This window comes from Somniosus microcephalus, chromosome 5, assembly GCF_052327205.1.
Source record: "Somniosus microcephalus isolate GS21.2 chromosome 5, FLI_Smic_1.0, whole genome shotgun sequence".
In the NCBI taxonomy this organism is placed as follows: domain Eukaryota; kingdom Metazoa; phylum Chordata; class Chondrichthyes; order Squaliformes; family Somniosidae; genus Somniosus; species Somniosus microcephalus.
The window spans coordinates 315,638,072-315,655,780 of record NC_140991.1 but is presented as its reverse complement, the minus strand read 5'-3'; the positions used below and the strand labels follow the sequence as shown (position 1 = coordinate 315,655,780).

General features: G+C 50.4%; 1 protein-coding gene and 1 long non-coding RNA gene across 3 annotated transcripts in view; one reads left to right on the top strand and one right to left on the bottom strand.

The window, feature by feature from the left end:
• phlpp1 (PH domain and leucine rich repeat protein phosphatase 1) overlaps positions 1-1,985 on the bottom strand; it is a 185,879-nt gene extending 183,894 nt beyond the window's left edge. For both annotated transcript variants that reach the window (XM_085989276.1, XM_085989277.1), the window contains exon 1: positions 311-1,985. In XM_085989276.1, coding sequence (XP_085845402.1) covers positions 311-1,754 — 1,444 coding nt within the window. In that variant the 5' untranslated portion in view covers positions 1,755-1,985. The remainder of the gene's footprint in view (positions 1-310) is intronic.
• A 353-nt stretch (positions 1,986-2,338) lies between these two features.
• Positions 2,339-17,709, top strand: part of LOC147117885 (uncharacterized) — a 62,262-nt gene continuing 46,891 nt past the window's right edge. The window contains exon 1 of the long non-coding RNA XR_015078561.1: positions 2,339-2,517. This is a non-coding gene — a long non-coding RNA (uncharacterized LOC147117885). The remainder of the gene's footprint in view (positions 2,518-17,709) is intronic.

Below are 17,709 nucleotides of genomic sequence, written 5' to 3'. Positions count from 1 at the left end.
GCCTAAAACATTTGTCTGGAAACTAAGTTAGTCACTGCAAACAGTCAAAGTGTACGTCTCTGCATACCTACCATTTTCTCTTCTCTCCAGAAGAAAGATAAAATCAGCAAGAGTTCTTTTAAACAAGAGAAAATTCTAAACTGGTCCTGGATATTTTCACAATACAAGCTTATCAATTTTGGAGGGATCACAGTATGTATTATTTACCAATAAAAGTCATTAATTTTCAGACAGTAATAACAGGTGGCACTCCAATTTGAATTAAAAAAAAAGTCTACAGGAACTAATCAATAAAACCTAAAAACAGTACCTGCATAAAATCGAATCAGACAGCCAATTTCAACATCCATTCCTTCCTCCTGCACCCTGCAAGGATCTTTAAATCCCAGTTTAAAGAGGTACTCATTTTGTATTTCAAGGGGGTTTTCATGCGGCTCCAGCCTCCTGGTAGTTTCACCGTGAAGTTGCACATAGACCACTGACGCGAGCAAGCTCTCAGTTACCCCCATTCTCAAAGTGCCAGGGATCAAAGACTTCAGCCTGCCATCGTCGCAGTCCAGCAGTCCCTGTCTGCCAGCAAGGATGTCTCGCCTCAACTCAGACCTGTCCAGACATCCCACCTTGACCACAGTATCATTTATGGTATCGCCCTTTGTGTATTCATTATTTGCTGTAATGCTGTCCAGTGAAGGTCTACGTCTAGCAGCAACATTGTCTACGGCCATCAGCTTGACAGAAGAATTATTTGACGATTTGAGTCGATTAGTATGACTATCCAACGAAGACCTGAGCCTGCTAATTTCAGAATCAGATTTTGGCCCTTCGCTGGCCGTGGCTGGTACTGTGTGCACCTGCCTAGCACTCACAGTATTTGGTTCCTTCTGTGTGGCATTATGGCTATCCAGTGACGTCCCAAACCTGGCAAAGGTAGGATTATCTTTCCCGTACCCGACGATGTCAATATTTGAGTGGTGCCCGGCATTGGCAGCAGTGCCCGGCGACGATGCCGGTTTTCCATGAGCAGCAATGCACATTTGCCCTTGGCTGTTAGCAGCAATATCCGAAGACCCAGCGCTCAAAGTGTCAGCGTAGCCTGGCTTGGCCGAAGCAACTGGTCCTGCCCGGGCACCGACATTCCTTGATGTGCCCGGCCTGCCACCACCGATGTTGTTGTCCAAGGAGCTCAACTTGGCGTCCAACTTGGCGATGCCAGCGCCATCGATGGAGGTTGCCTTCCCCATGCTCTTGCCACCTTTCTTGCCAGGCTGCAGCAACCTGGCAGCCACCTCAGCCGCGGTGGTGTCCAGGGTGCAAGTGACAGCTCGCAGGTAGGAGCAGGAGGCGGTGGAGGCGGAGGCGGACAGGAGCCTGTCGTAGAGGTGCAGGCACCCCCTCCGCACGTCGGCCCGCACCCACTCCCTGTCGGCCGCAGTCAGCGACCTCTGCTTCGCCCCCCACACCACCGCCTTACGGTCCAGGCTGCGAGTGTGGCCGGGGGAAGGGGCTGCCGCCGCCGTGGTCGAGAGGTTCCTCCTCAGCCTCCTCCTCAGGAGCAGCGAGTTGGAATTGTTGCTCCAACTCTTAGCGCCACCGGGCTTCGCATAAGCCGGCAAGGTTGCAGAAGAAGAGACATGTCCACCACCACCTCCTTCTCCACAGGAATCCAGCCGCTGCACTTCATCGCCGCCTTTTAATTTACAAATTGTACGCCCGAAGCTCTGCCTCTGGAGCTCGGGAACCAAGGCGGCTTCCATCTTCCCCAACCGGTCGTGGTTTGGTTTTTTTTCCCCCCCCCACACAAAAACAAATAATATATATTCTTTTTTAAAAAATAATTAAAATCCTGTGAGAAACCACTCTTCTTTTTTTCAATTTCGGCCCAAATGACAGCATCCTGGGAGCGTCTCTCCCTCAGCACCAGCCGCTGACTATCGCCATTACGGAATGGACGACGGACGAACGGACTGCTTGTGCCCGCGCTCCGCCTCATGCATAATTCATCAGCTCGCTCATGAATATTCATGTCGCCGTTAACTCCCCCACACACCCCTTCTCTTTTTTTAAAAATAATTGGTATTTTTTAAATGTTAGAATATTATCCGCTGTTTTGATTTTAAACATATATATGTATCTCAGGGTATATATTTATTTAAATTTGACTTTGAGGGTTCGGCCAGCCCTCCTGCTGAATATTCATGAACGGGCGTGACGCCATCGGATGGCCGTTGGCGTCCTTCTCTCGAGCGCCCCGCCTCGCCACGCTCCCCCCTCCCGCGCAGAGCATTCTGGGAGCTGTAGTTCTCCACCGGGCCAATTGCCCAGCCAACCGCATGGGGGGAGTGGCAAGAGGCGAACTACAATCCCCGCCGTGCCTCCGCATGCGCGCACACACATACACAAGACGATAGCGGCGGCGAACGACAGGATGGCCGCTGTGGAGATTGTTTTTATTTTCGGTGCTCGGTTAATTCGATGAAGGAGACAGATGCTTCGAATCGGATCGTACACTAAGATAAGGTAAGCGGACTCTTGTTTTTGTTTGTTTTAGCTGCACTGTCTGTGTTGATGGCTCCCAGCTGGGAGGGAACTTGTCTTATTCACCTCAGGAGGGGGATTTCTCCATTCACTGCGGAATATGAGCGGTGTCGGCCTGGGGCTCAGTGGGCGGCACTCTCGCCTCTGAGTCAGAAGGTTGTGGGTTCATAATCCCACACCAGAGACTTGAGCACAACAATCTAGGCTGACACTCCCAGTGCAGTACTGAGGGAGTGCTGCACTGTCGGAGGTGCCGTCTTTCGGATGAGACGTTAAACCGAGGCCCCGTCTGCTCTCTCAGGTGGATGTAAAAGATTCCATGGCACTAACATAGAAGATAGGAGCAGGAGAAGGCCATTCGGCCCCTCGAGCCTGCTCCGCCATTCAATGAGATCATGGCTGATCATCCAAACTCAGTACCCTGTCCCTGCCTTCTCCCCATATCCCTTGATCCCTTTAACCTTAAGAAATATATCCAACTCCTTCTTGAATATATTTAATGAATTGGCCTCAACTGCCTTCTGTGGTAGAGAATTCCACAGGTTCACCACTCTCTGGGTGAAGAAATTCCTCCTCCTCTCTGTCCTAAATGGCTTACCCATTATCTTTAGACTATGACCCCTGGTTCTGGACTCCCCGACCATCGGGAACATCCTTCCTGCATCTAGTCTGTCCAGCCATGTTAGAATTTTATAAGTTTCAATGAGATACCCTCTCATTCTTCTAAACTCTAGCGAGTATAAGCCCAATCGACCCAATCTCTCCTCATACATCATTCCTGCCATCCCAGGTATCAGTCTGGTGAATCTTCGCCGCACTCCCTCCATGGCAAGAACATCCTTCCTCAGATAAAGCGACCAAAACTGCACACAATACTCAAGGTGTGGTCTCACCAAGGCCCTGTACAACTGCAGCAAGACATCCTTGTTCCTGTACTCAAACCCTCTCGCTATGAAAGCCAACTTACCATTTGCCTTCTTAACCACCTGCTGCACCTGCATGCTTACCTTCAGCAACTGGTGCACAAGGACACCCAGGTCTCGTTGCACTTCCCCTTCTCCCAATCTATTGCCATTCAGATAATAATCTGCCTTCCTGTTTTTGCCACCAAAGTGGATAACCTCGCATTTATCCACATTATACTGCATCTGCCATGCAGTATAATGCCATGTACTATTTCGAAGAAGAGCAGGGGAGTTATCCCAGTGTCCTGGGCAATATTTATCCCTCAATCAACATCATTAAAACAGATGATCTGGTCATTATCACATTGCTGTTTGCTGTGCGCAAATTGTCTGCTGCTTTTCCTACATTACAACAGTGACGACACTTCAAAAAGTACTTTATTGGCTGTAAAGCGCGTTGGCACATCCTGTGGTTGTGATAGGCTTTATGTAAATGCAAGCCTTTCTTTTTGTGAGGCCCGGTTCAGCTCAGCCAACCCGAACCCATTCCCTTCAACAGCACTTCCCAAACACGTGACCTCTACCGCCTAGAAGGATAAGGGCAGCAGGTGCCTGGTAAACCACCACCTCCAAGTTCCCCTCCAAGTCACACACCATCCTGACTTGGAAATATATCGCCGTTCCTTCATTGTCGCTGGGTCAGAATCCTGGAACTCCCTCCTTAACAGCACTGTGGGAGCACCTTCACCACACGGACTACAGCGGTGCAAGAAGGCGGCTCACCACCACCTCCTCAAGGGCAGCTAGGGATGGGCAATAAATGCTGGCCTTGCCAGTGACGCCCACATCCTATAAATGAATTTTTTTAAAACCATGCCGTAATAAAAGCAGAAAATGCTGGAAACATTCAGCAGGTCAGGCAGCATCTGTGGCGAGTGAAGTGTTTCAGGTCGATGACCTTTCACCAGAAGGAAAACTTACCTTCCCATTCTTGTTTTTGCAGAGTTCACCCAATAACTGTTGGTGATGCAAAGCAACCAAACGAACCCACCAGTAGAAACCCCAATCTTGGCGAATTCTCCACTTCATTATTCGCATTAGCCGGAGGAATACTTTGTGAAGGACAATCCTATGGATTGTCCAGCCTAGTCTCAGTTGAGTCGGCATCTGTAGTCTAGCTGTACTCTGCCAAATTTGACCAGGACACTGGGGATAACTCCCCTGCTCTTCTTTGAAATAGTGGCCATGGGATCTTTTACGTCCACCTGAGAGAGCAGACGGGGCCTCGGTTTAATGTCTCATCCGAAAGACGGCACCTCCGACAGTACAGCACTCCCTCAGTACTGCACTGGGAGTGTCAGCCTAGATTTTTGTGCTCAAGTCTCTGGAGTGGGACTTGAACCCACAACCTTCTGACTCGGAGGCGGGGGTGCTACCACTGAGCCACAGCTGACGCGGTTTTAGCAAATCAATCTCTGGCTCCATTCGATATCTGGAGCAGGTTCTGTCAAACACATTTTGACGGAAAGGTTGAGAATATTTATATTATAATTCTTGCAATGCACCCGAGAGCGAAAAGTTGCGTGCAGAAAAAAAATGTGGAAGACATATTGACAGCAATGCTAGCTTTTAGATCACATGTACTATTTACTGATGTATTGGCCTTGGATCTTATTTCTGTAGGAGTTTCCTAATATTGCTGCTCTGCTGATTATGAATTGCTGGTAGATGGCATTGTTCACAGGTAGTCCGAGACCTGGAGCGCTCTCTCTCATGTTCACTGTGGTCTAGCTACAGACTAAATGCCACGGCAGTTCAGTCGTGAAGAATCCTCCCATTCTGAACAAAATACTGCTACAATACAGAATTTGAAAAATTTAAGCAATAGCAATTTTGATAATTTTATTTTGAAATGCAGCAACAATCTAGAAACCTGCGTTCCCCATACCATAGCACAACATGGAGCATAAGGGGAGCACGGTGAAAATGGCAATTGGAAAGCTGGAAGTTGCATCTACATGTCATCACACTTACAAAGGGCTGTTTTCTGACATTAATGCATGTCATCTTGACAATTGGAACTTCTCACCTCTTTTGTTCTGAGTGCAGGAGAAGACAGACGATAACAGAGAGAACACTTACAGGAGAAGGACCTTCTAACATTCGTCCTCTAACCCCATATGAAGGCGAAACATTAGAACATAAGAAACAGGAGTAGGCCGTACGGCCCCTCGAGTCTGCTCCGCCATTCAGTAGTAAGATCATGGCTGATCTTCGACCTCAACTCCACTTTCCCACCCGATCCAGATATCCCTTGATTCCCCTAGAGTCCAAAAATCTATCGCTCTCCGCATTGCTAGAAAGAACCATGAGGCAGGGTTTCACTGACTCACTGTTGCCATCATCTCAACTGTTAGACGAATCAGTGGCCACGGTGAGGCAGAGTCTTGCAGCAGGGTCATGCCTGGAATGGGCACAGATAATGGTGCACAGCAGCCAGCCTGAAGTAATTCTGCCACCGAGGAAGCACTGAAATGAACCACAAGACTCGGTTTAAGAGCACAAATACCACCTAGGGGAAATATTGTGGAAGCAAATAGCAGCCACTAGCACATGATATGCTTGTTTACTGATGTTCTTGCTAAGGTTTGGGAGGATGTCTCATCCGGAGCTATGAATGGGAGATTTGTGAATTGTAGGAAGATTTAAGGCACAATTGATGAAGGCATATTTGTAGAGGGCATGTGTAAGGTTTAGACAGGAGTGTTAATTCATTGGGCACATTTCCATGTTGTAAGATCCTGGGATGTTATAGTACAAAAAACAGGTCATTCATCCAGTTAAGTTTGCCCTGCTGTCTTTTGCCACACAAGCCGCCTATTCTCATCCCACTTTTCTGTTTGCTCCCCCATAACCTTTGATATTCCTCTTTTTCAAGCAGTTAATTACTTGGCAGTTCAACAAATGAGCGCCACCTTGTGCAGTGCTTTTACAGGGAATGAGTAGAACCAAGAAGCAGATCCACGCTTTCTCCTGTTGAGATGACTGTGCACGGGGAGAAGATCCCATACATCAGTCCATCTTCTCTAGCAGTAAAGGTTTCCAACTTACTCAGCAGGCCTTGCAAGAAGCGGTCTCCCTGCTGTGGGCTCACCCATTGTGAAAAGAGGCAGGCTCCTCTTCCACATGCCAGGTTACAAATCAACAACCTTGCTGTACTAACATTCTTCTTGCTCAGGAGTCCAGATGACAGCAGTTGCCTGGAAAGATGGAGATAAATGAGAACTAGCTTTCTATCCATTCATAGTCACTGGGAGGGAAATCTAGCCCAAAAAGAAAAACTGGAAGTGCTGGTAATTTGAAATAAAAATTCATTCTGATGAAGGTTTACACTCAAAATGCCAACCTGTCTCTCCCTTTCAAACACTAGCTGACATGGGTCATTTTTAATACTTTCTATTTCTGTGCCCCAAGAGGTAGCCTGTCAAGTTAAAACAAATAATAGCCTGTATTCTCTTGAATTCAGAAGACTGAGAGGGGATCTCAATGAAGCATACAAAATTATTACAGGGATTGATAGGATGGATGCTGGGAGAATGTTTCCCTTGGCTGGGGAGTCTAGAACCAGGGGTCACAGCCTCAGGATAAAGGGTAGGCCATTCAGGACTGAGATGAGGAGAAATTTCTTCACACAGAGGTTGGCGAATCTTTGGAATTCTCTACCCCAGAGGGCTGTGGAGGCTCAGTCATTGGGTATATTCAAAACAGAAGTCGATAGATTTCTGACTAGTAAGGGCATCAAGGGATATGGCGATAGGGCCGGTGAATGGAGCTGAGGCAGAAGATCAGTCATGATCTCATTGAATGGCAAAGCAGGCTCGAAGGCCCGAATGGCTGACTCCTGCTCCTATTTCTTATGTTCTTAAGATCCATTGAACACTCTTCCCAGGGGTGGGGTTATTTCAATATTTGAGAAGACCATCAGCACCTGTAGTTCCTTGTCCCCAGACCGCAGAATTACTAGCCTAATTTGTCTTTCTCAAGGGGAGAGATGCTGGGGCGTCGAATGGCAACATCATGCACTTCCACAGCCAGTTGTAGAGTAAAGCTCCGTCCACTCTGCCCCAAATATACGCCCCCAATCTTAACAGAGCCCCACTGCGCCAGTGTGGCATTGTTTCCATTTCCCACTCCAGCCACACTGTGACCTCTCTGAGTTCAGATTAACCATCAGTGCCCAATTAAGGAGTGTTTTGCATTGAGACTGCTCAAACTCATTTCACATTGGACCCTGATATCCATCACTTTGGGCTGGATTTGAACATGGGTCCAATGGCGAAAGGCCAGTGTCCGAACCACTGCACCACCTACCCTGCACAGTCTTTTAGTGTTCTGAAACTGACTGAACTATAGTGATCCTTTGATGTGTGTTTCCCTGCAAGGTGTTCTCAAGGTGTCTCCCTTCGAGCTGTTGCCGTGCTGAGTTTTTCTTTCTAGCTTCTGCGGGGGTGGGTAAAATTAACCTGTAGTGGGTAGGTGGGGGAACGGGAGCTCACCGAGTAAAGAATACATGTAACTTTTTAAGTTAGTGTGCTGTGAGTCATTTCCTTATTGAGGTGTTATTAACTCACGATTCATCAGCAATCACCACATAACATATCAGATCAACCACTTCCTGAGATTTCTGGCCTGCTTAAGGACTTCAGACATTTCCATCTGATTGGCCAGAAACCTCGTGTGAGAAAAGCCTGTGGTTATTCTCCCTCTGATTTTCCTCCAAAGGAAATATTTGACCTCTGTTCGGTGCCTCGGAGATCAGATACCTCTGGAGATCGTGGGTGGTGACCAGGACTGATGCAAACAAAAGGGTTGTCTAATAAAGATTTCCAGATGTAACTTTATTTTTTTAAGAAAAATTGTTTTAATGGGGGTATTTGGGTAAGCTTTCACCTTTTGTGTTTATATCTTCAATCCCCTTTTCTACGATATCCAACCTGAATGCCTGTAACAGAGAGGAACCGAGGATAGTTTGCTTCCAGAATCCAGATTCTGTTCTTGCAGCCTGTTGAAAGATGCCAGGAGGTGATGTAGACAACCCAGCCATGACTCCCCTCCAATTTTCTCTGTTTGCTTGACATCTCCCAACTCAACGGAACTCAGTCGAGTAGAACTTAAACCTGCGTGTACCTATTCAATGTTACTGAGCACCAATAAGATTTAAGTCCTTAGTCTACTCTCCAATTCCACACACAACCCCATACCAGACACCATTCACAGTTTTTAAATGCTTCCATTTTTACCAAGGTCCTGAAGTCGTGAAAGGCACTACAACAACAACAAGAACTTGTATTTATATAGTGCCTTTAACATAGTAAAACGTCCCAAGGTGCTTCACAGGTGTGTTATAAAACAAAAATTTGACACCGAGCCACATAAGGAGAAATTAGGGCAGATGACCAAAAGCTTGGTCACAGAGGTAGGTTTTAAGGAGCATCTTAAAGGAGGAGAGAGGTGGAGAGGTTTAGGGAGGGAATTCCAGAGCTCGGGGCCTAGGCAGCTGAAGGCACGGCAATTAATGGTTGAGCGGTTAAAATCGGGGATCCTCAAGAGGCCAAAATTAGAAGAATGCAGATATCTCGGAGTGTTGTGGGGCTGGGGGAGATTAAAGAGATTGGGGGGGGGGTGCATGGAGGGATTTGAAAACAAGGATGAGATTTTTTTAATTGAGGCGTTGCTTAAGCGGGAGCCAATATAGGTCAGCGAGCACAGGGGTGATGGGTGAACGGGACTTGGTGCGAGTTAGGACACGGGCAGCAGCGTTTTGGATGAGCACAAGTTTACGTAGGGTAGAGCGCTTTATAAATTAAAGTTTATTGTTGTGAGTTCCAGCACCATAACCAAGCTTCAGTGAATAAAAATAGATAGGGTAGTGGAGGGAATTGTCCCATTTATACTGGGTGAGTTCAGGAAGACAGCTGCTCACGTGGTCTTTACTTTATGAATGCATCCATTGGCCAACTAACTTTTAAAATGAGATACAATTGGTGCACAGTAGGTGGCAGTAATTCAGCCCCCACTATTTGCTCGGGTTTTGCTGTGCCTCAATATCAGACTGCAACCAGACACGGCAAGAGAGCCCCAGGTGGGCAGAGGAAACGCTTCAAGGAAACGCTTCAAAGCCTCCTTGAAAAAGTGTAACATCCCCACCGACACCTGTGAATCCCTGGCCCAAGACCCCACAAAGTGGAGGAGAAGCATCCAGGAAGGTGCCGAACACAGAGTCTCTTCGCCGGGAGCAAGCGCAGGCAGCGCAAGGAGCGCATGTCAACCCAAGCACCCCACCCACCCGCCCCTTCAACCACCGTCTGCCCCACCTGTGACAGAGACTGTAGGTCCCACATTGGACTCAACAGTCACCCGAGAACTAATTTTTAATGTGGAAGCAAGTCATCCCATACGTAATAAAACTCACTACACACTTGGTTTGAGTATAAAGCAAGGCTTTAATCAACTTGTTTCAGAACATGGAGGTCTAGTTGTACTTCACTAGTTCCTTGTCTTACAAAATGTCCCTGGAGAGCTGGGCCCACGGCTGAGTATTTATACTCCTTGGACGGCGCCACCAGCTGGCCGTCCAGTGTTATTTCATGAGTAGTTTATGATGATGATGAGATTTATAACAATCCTCGGTTCTGAGGGACTGCCTAAGATTGCAGCCAGCGCTCGAGCTGATGATACTTCCCCTGTGGAGTGTATATCGAACATGAGAACCTGTTTCTGATTTAAAGTCGCTGACTGTTTTGGTTTTGGTGAAAACGTGACTCCCACGCTGAGCCACACTGAAAACAGGTGAGTTTTTGGCGTGATCCATTCACATTCATGATGGGATCACCTCGACTGATAAACGTGCACACAGAGCGGGAGGAACAACGCAGTACTGTACATAACTTTGTTGGCCTGAATAACAAATACAAAGGAAAGTGAAAAATAAACAATAATATACAAAATACACACATCTGCAAAATGGGGATAACGGCTTATATGAAATAAAAAGAAACTTCAAAAGTAATGCAGTACAAAAATGTTTATTGTAAAATGGAATGCTAAATGCAGTTTGTTATGATTTGGAGATCTAAGGTTCTGGCTCCTGCTAACCAATATATCACTTTATTATAAATATTTTCCAGACAACGGAACTAAAATAAACCATCTCCCTTCCCTCTACTATTTTTTTGGAGTTATTATCAGAATAAAGGTGTAATTGCAGTGACATCTCCATGGCCCACAATAAAAGAAAACAGCAGCGGGAAATCGCACAAGCTATTCCTGCCAACACTGAAGTGCAACCATCAGTAAATAGGGACTTTTGGGAATAGATTTCACTTTTTCTCCCCTCTCTCTGAACCCTGCCAGATTTTTCTTGGACTTTTTTTTTCAAAACATCAATTTTATTGCTGATTTGGAGAGCTTCAAAGGAGGGGGTCTCCCCCTTATCCCCGCCAAACCATTCTGGTGATACCAATGACTGGCAGTATCCTGGAGTCGCTACATTACAAATAGTGAAGAATGTGAGTTCCGACTGGCCGGCACTACATGGCCTTGTGGGTTTGGAGGACTCCGGACCAGACATCAGCCCAATCTGAAGTCTCATTCTGCTGTTCTGGGACCTGTAACTAATGTCACTGTTGCACCATCTTGACAATGAAATTGACACAGTTGTGTCAGCTGTGGCTCAGTGGGTGGCACCCTCGGGTCTGAGTCAGAAGGTTGTGGGTTCAAGTCCCACTCTAGAAACTTGAGCACAAAAATCTAGGCTGACACTCCAGGGCAGTGCTGAGGGAGTGCTTCACTGTTGGAGGTGCCGTCTTTTGGTTGAGGCGTTAAACCGAGGCCGTCTGCTCTCTTAGGCGGACCGTAAAAGATCCCGTGGCACTATTTTAAAGAAGAGCAGGGGAGTTCTCCCCAGTGTCCTGGGCCAATATTTATCCCTCAACCAACATCACTAAAAAAAAAAATTATCTGGTCATTTTCACATTGCTGTTTGTGGGAGCTTGCTGTGCACAAATTAGCTGCCGCGTTTCCTACATTACAACAGTGACTACACTTCAAAAACTACTTCATTGGCTGTAAAGCGATTTGGCACGTCCGGTGGTCGTGAAAGGCGCTATAGAAATGTAAGTCTTTAAGAAAATGTATGGCAAGAATGTTATTTTCTAATATTAGTAGGGTGAGTACTTCAAACAATACTTCTCCCCCTACACCTTCCTTTCTCTGTAACTGAAGAATACAGGTTAAAAATAATACAGTACTTTCAAACAGTAATATTGCAACCATAATTTTTCCAGTGGTCTCATTTCTGTCAGTTTATGAGCAGCTCATGTAGATTTGTATCATAGTTCAGGTTTGTGGAACAATCTCAAAACACTTGCAATAACATTTTCACTGCAATTATTTCTTAACTGTCCCACTGTAACAGAAAGCATGCAAGAATTTTCACCTATTGCTATACACACCAGTATCGCCTTAAATCAATCCATAGTACCCCACATCAGCCCACTTACTATTCACCAACTCAATGAACAAAAAGAACATTTAACATCTTCCTGTCAGCCACCTCCTTCCGTGCTTTGGGTTATTTGTAGGCACACTTTCTCTGCAGGTCGAACGAACCATAGCACTCTTTTCCTTAGTCTTCATTGCAGCTCTTCAAAATGACCGGCACTCCATGATGTGACCTACACATTAGCTGCTTTTATATTGCATTAGAAACAGATCTTGCCAGCAGCTAGCCTTAGTGAATATGGTAAGTGTACTTTTGGATTGCCACCGGCTGCGCAAGACCCATTAATCTGAAGCTGGTGGCACTAGCACAGCTCTTATGATCGAGTTCAACATTGTGTTTGAAAGTGAGAAACGCGAAACAGCTATTCTAGATTCTAGAGATGCACCATCACCTCGAGGACAATTAGGGATGGGCAATAAACGCGAATGTGTTTATTCGCAACACCAAAAGCTCTGATTGGTCCCCTTGGATGACAAGTCCTGATTGCTGATTGGTCCCTCTAGAGGACAAGTCATAGCAGTTTCTCTGGAATATGTAATTAGATCGATCCTGCCGACATAATCAGTTACTTTACAAAGTGTAATTCAAGCCAGTCTGACTGCCTACTCCAGACAGAACAGAGCTCACTTGGAACAGACAGGGCTCACCCTAGTGGGTTAAGACCTTCTCCCACCCCCCAAACAAGTTCCTGACCTCCCTCCGTCCCCCACCCAACTTCCTGACCTACTCACCCCCCCCCCCCCACTGCCCAAGTACCTGACCTCCCTACTGCCCAAGTTCGTGACCTCCTCCCCCCCGCCCAAGTTCCTGACCTCCTCCCCCCCCGCCCAAGTTCGTGACCTCCTCCCCCCCGCCCAAGTTCGTGACCTCCTCCCCCCGCCCAAGTTCGTGACCTCCCCCCCCCCGCCCAAGTTCGTGACCTCCTCCCCCCCGCCCAAGTTTGTGACCTCCTCCCCCCCCGCCCAAGTTCGTGACCTCCTCCCCCCCCGCCCAAGTTCGTGACCTCCTCCCCCCCGCCCAAGTTCGTGACCTCCTCCCCCCCGCCCAAGTTCGTGACCTCCTCCCCCCCGCCCAAGTTCGTGACCTCCTCCCCCCCGCCCAAGTTCGTGACCTCCTCCCCCCCGCCCAAGTTCGTGACTTCCTCCCCCCCGCCCAAGTTCGTGACCTCCTCCCCCCCGCCCAAGTTCGTGACCTCCTCCCCCCCGCCCAAGTTCGTGACCTCCTCCCCCCCGCCCAAGTTCGTGACCTCCTCCCCCCCGCCCAAGTTCGTGACCTCCTCCCCCCCGCCCAAGTTCGTGACCTCCTCCCCCCCCCGCCCAAGTTCGTGACCTCCTCCCCCCCGCCCAAGTTCGTGACCTCCCCCGCCCAAGTTCGTGACCTCCTCCCCCCTGCCCAAGTTCGTGACCTCCTCCCCCCGCCCAAGTTCGTGACCTCCTCCCCCCGCCCAAGTTCGTGACCTCCTCCCCCCCACCCAAGTTCGTGACCTCCTCCCCCCCGCCCACGTTCGTGACCTCCTCCCCCCCCGCCCAAGTTCCTCCTCCCCCCCCGCCCAAGTTCCTGATCTCCTCCTCCCCCCCGCCCAAGTTCCTGATCTCCTCCTCCCCCCCCGCCCAAGTTCCTGATCTCCTCCTCCCCCCCCGCCCAAGTTCCTGATCTCCTCCTCCCCCCCCGCCCAAATTCCTGACCTCCTCCCCCCCGCCCAAGTTCCTGACCTCCTCCCCCCCGCCCAAGTTCCTGATCTCCTCCTCCCCCCCCGCCCAAATTCCTGACCTCCTCCCCCCGCCCAAGTTCCTGACCTCTTCCCCCCCGCCCAAGTTCCTGATCTCCTCCTCCCCCCGCCCAAGTTCCTGACCTCCTCCCCCCCCGCCCAAGTTCCTGACCTCCTCCCCCCCGCCCAAGTTCCTGACCTCCTCCCCCCCGCCCAAGTTCCTGATCTCCTCCTCTCCCCCCCCGCCCAAGTTCCTGACCTCCTCCTCCCCCCGCCCAAGTTCCTGACCTCGCCCAAGTTCCTGATCTCCTCCTCCCCCCGCCCAAGTTCCTGATCTCCTCCTCCCCCCGCCCAAGTTCCTGATCTCCTCCTCCTCCCCGCCCAAATTCCTGATCTCCTCCCCGCCCAAGTTCGTGACCTCCTCCCCCCGCCCAAGTTCCTGACCTCCTCCCCCCCGCCCAAGTTCCTGACCTCCCCCCCCGCCCAAGTTCCTGACCTCCCCCCCCCGCCCAAGTTCCTGACCTCCCCCCCCGCCCAAGTTCCTGACCTCCTCTCCCCCGCCCAAGTTCCTGACCTCCCCCCCCGCCCAAGTTCCTGACCTCCTCCTCCCCGCCCAAGTTCCTGACCTCCTCCCCCCCGCCCAAGTTCCTGACCTCCTCCCCCCCCCGCCCAAGTTCCTGACCTCCCCGCCCGCCCAAGTTCCTGACCTCCTCCCCCCCGCCCAAGTTCCTGACCTCCTCCCCCCCGCCCAAGTTCCTGACCTCCCCCCCCGCCCAAGTTCCTGACCTCCTCCCCCCCGCCCAAGTTCCTGACCTCCCCCCCGCCCAAGTTCCTGACCTCCCCCCCCGCCCAAGTTCCTGACCTCCTCCCCCCCGCCCAAGTTCCTGACCTCCCCCCCGCCCAAGTTCCTGACCTCCTCCCCCCCGCCCAAGTTCCTGACCTCCCCCCCGCCCAAGTTCCTGACCTCCTCCCCCCCGCCCAAGTTCCTGACCTCCTCCCCCCCGCCCAAATTCCTGATCTCCTCCCTGCCCAAGTTCGTGACCTTCTCCCCCCCGCCCAAGTTCCTGACCTCCTCCTCCCCCCCGCCCAAGTTCCTGACCTCCCCCCCGCCCAAGTTCCTGACCTCCTCCCCCCCGCCCAAGTTCCTGACCTCCCCCCCGCCCAAGTTCCTGACCTCCTCCCCCCCGCCCAAGTTCCTGACCTCCTCCCCCGCCCAAGTTCCTGACCTCCTCCCCCCCGCCCAAGTTCCTGACCTCCTCCCCCCCGCCCAAGTTCCTGACCTCCCCCCCCGCCCAAGTTCCTGACCTCCCCCCCGCCCAAGTTCCTGACCTCCTCCCCCCCGCCCAAGTTCCTGACCTCCCCCCCGCCCAAGTTCCTGACCTCCTCCCCCCCGCCCAAGTTCCTGACCTCCCCCCCGCCCAAGTTCCTGACCTCCTCCCCCCCGCCCAAGTTCCTGACCTCCCCCCCGCCCAAGTTCCTGACCTCCTCCTCCCCCCCGCCCAAGTTCCTGACCTCCCCCCCGCCCAAGTTCCTGACCTCCCCCCTGCCCAAGTTCGTGACCTTCTCCCCCCCGCCCAAGTTCCTGACCTCCTCCCCCCCGCCCAAGTTCCTGACCTCCTCCCCCGCCCAAGTTCCTGACCTCCTCCCCCCCGCCCAAGTTCCTGACCTCCTCCCCCCCGCCCAAGTTCCTGACCTCCCCCCCGCCCAAGTTCCTGACCTCCCCCCCGCCCAAGTTCCTGACCTCCTCCCCCCCGCCCAAGTTCCTGACCTCCTCCCCCCCGCCCAAGTTCCTGACCTCCTCCCCCCCGCCCAAGTTCCTGACCTCCTCCCCCGCCCAAGTTCCTGATCTCCTCCACACCACCCAAGTTCCTGATCTCCTCGCTCCCCCGCCGAAATTCCTGACCTGCTCCCCCTGCCCAAGTTCCTGACATTCTCCCACCAAGTATCTGACATTCTCCCCATGCCCAAGTGCCTGATCTTCCCCCCACTCACCCAGCCCACGTTTCTGACCTCTTTCTCCCCCCCCCTCCCCCCACCCACCCTGGGTTCCTGACCTCCTCCACTTGCCCAAGTTCCTGACCTTCTTCCCCCCTCCCCCCACCCTGGGTTCCTGACCTTCTCTTCCCAACAAGTTCCCTCCGACTCCCTCTCTGTCCCCCCTCTCCCTCTCTGTCCCCCCTCTCCCTCTGATTCCCACTCTTCCCATCAAATGACGTCATCAGACCCGCTTCCTTTTAATTGGACGGGAACCTCGCAGGGCAGGTTAACAAGCCCAATCAATGTAAAATCCTTTTCACAGAACGGCTGCAGCCAGGACCGGGACCCGCCAACCACCTCTCCCGCCTCCGATGGCGAAATCGCGGCCATATTGTCCCTTGGCTGTTTTTTTTGGCAAGCAGAGCTTTAGCCCCTTAGGGGTATAAACTGCTTCTGTTTCACGTTAACTTCTTAAGGTATATGGGGCAAAGGCAGGTATATGGATCTCATTGAATGACGGAATAGGCTCAAGTTACTAAATAGCCTACTGCTATTCCTATGTGCCCAGCTACTAACTATTTGCCATGGCCACAATCCCCGCTGATACTTTGCTGGAGATTCACTCAGGAATGCTGCAGCACAGATATAAAGTGATGGGACACTCCTCCACGTGCCTGCAACTCCTTGACTACAGGAAGACGTGTGTTGGAGGGGGGGGGAAATTAGGACCAAGAGTTCTATTTTGAAAAGGCCCTTTCACCTCGTCACATTGAAGCTGGGAAGGAAGTAAAGAGGCTAAAGCTCTGAATCCCATTACAAATATCACTGACCCAGACTTACTGAGAAACCAAGACAAAGGGCCAACGTCCATGCTGCAGGTCAGTGTGCTTCCCTTCTCAGTTGCAGAAGGGTAGGAGTCACGGAGGAAGGAAACATGTAATCCAAATACAAGGTAAAAATGTAGAAATAAAATTAAAATAAAAAAACAACCAAAATGGGCGTGAAATTCTTCTTGATGCACTGCGTGTTATATATGTTTTTGGCCTTTTTTAATGCACTCATAGGAAAGCACATCTTTACTGTGTATACTTTCTAGAAGCACACGTGCATTAGAAAGAAAGAACGTCTTGCATTTATATAGCGCCTTTTACAACCACCGGACGCCCCAAAGCGCTTTACAGCCAATTTTGAGGTGTACTCACTGTTGTAATGTAGGCAACGCGGCAGACAATTTGCACACAGCAAGCTCCCACAAACAGCAATGTGATGATCTGTTTTTTTAGTGATGTTGATTGAGGGGTAATTATTGGCCATGACACCGAGGATAACTCCCCTGCTCTTCTTCCAAATAGTGCCATTGGATCTTTTACATCCATCTGAGAGTGCAGACTCAGACCCGGATTAACATCTCATCTGAAAGATGGCCCCTCTGACAGTGCGGCACTCCCTCAGCACTGCACTGGGAGTGTCAGCCTAGATTTTTGTGCTCAAGTCTCTGGGGCGGGACTATGAACCCAGAACCTTCTGACTCAGAGGCAAGAGTGCTACCCACTGAGCCACGACTGACACTCTAATGCACAACTTAGTGGCCAGTTTGGAAGCACCTGCAATAATGCTGCTCATTATCTGAACATCCACTTATCTGGTGTGAATAGCAAACTGCGAGCAAAATGACAGGAGAATACGGAAGGCAAAAATCACAGTTCCAGTGATGACCAGCTGCAAACGATACTGGCCGGGGTGAGGGCACGGAGAAGTGCCTTATACCGTGTGGAAGAGCAACCCACTAACAGTCAAAAGGATAAAATAAGTGTGGGACGTAATAGTCCTGGAAGTGAATGCAGGGTCACGCACCAAAAGGCATATACGTCTCTGGATAAGTGATGGGAGAAGCTCCCAAAGTAAGGAGAAATAGGACAAGCTGTTCTGACACACGACTGTCAAGGTCTACAATGAATAGCTGGCCATCTGATTCACAAACAGATCCTTAACCAATCTCTAAATCATAGAATGGTTACAGC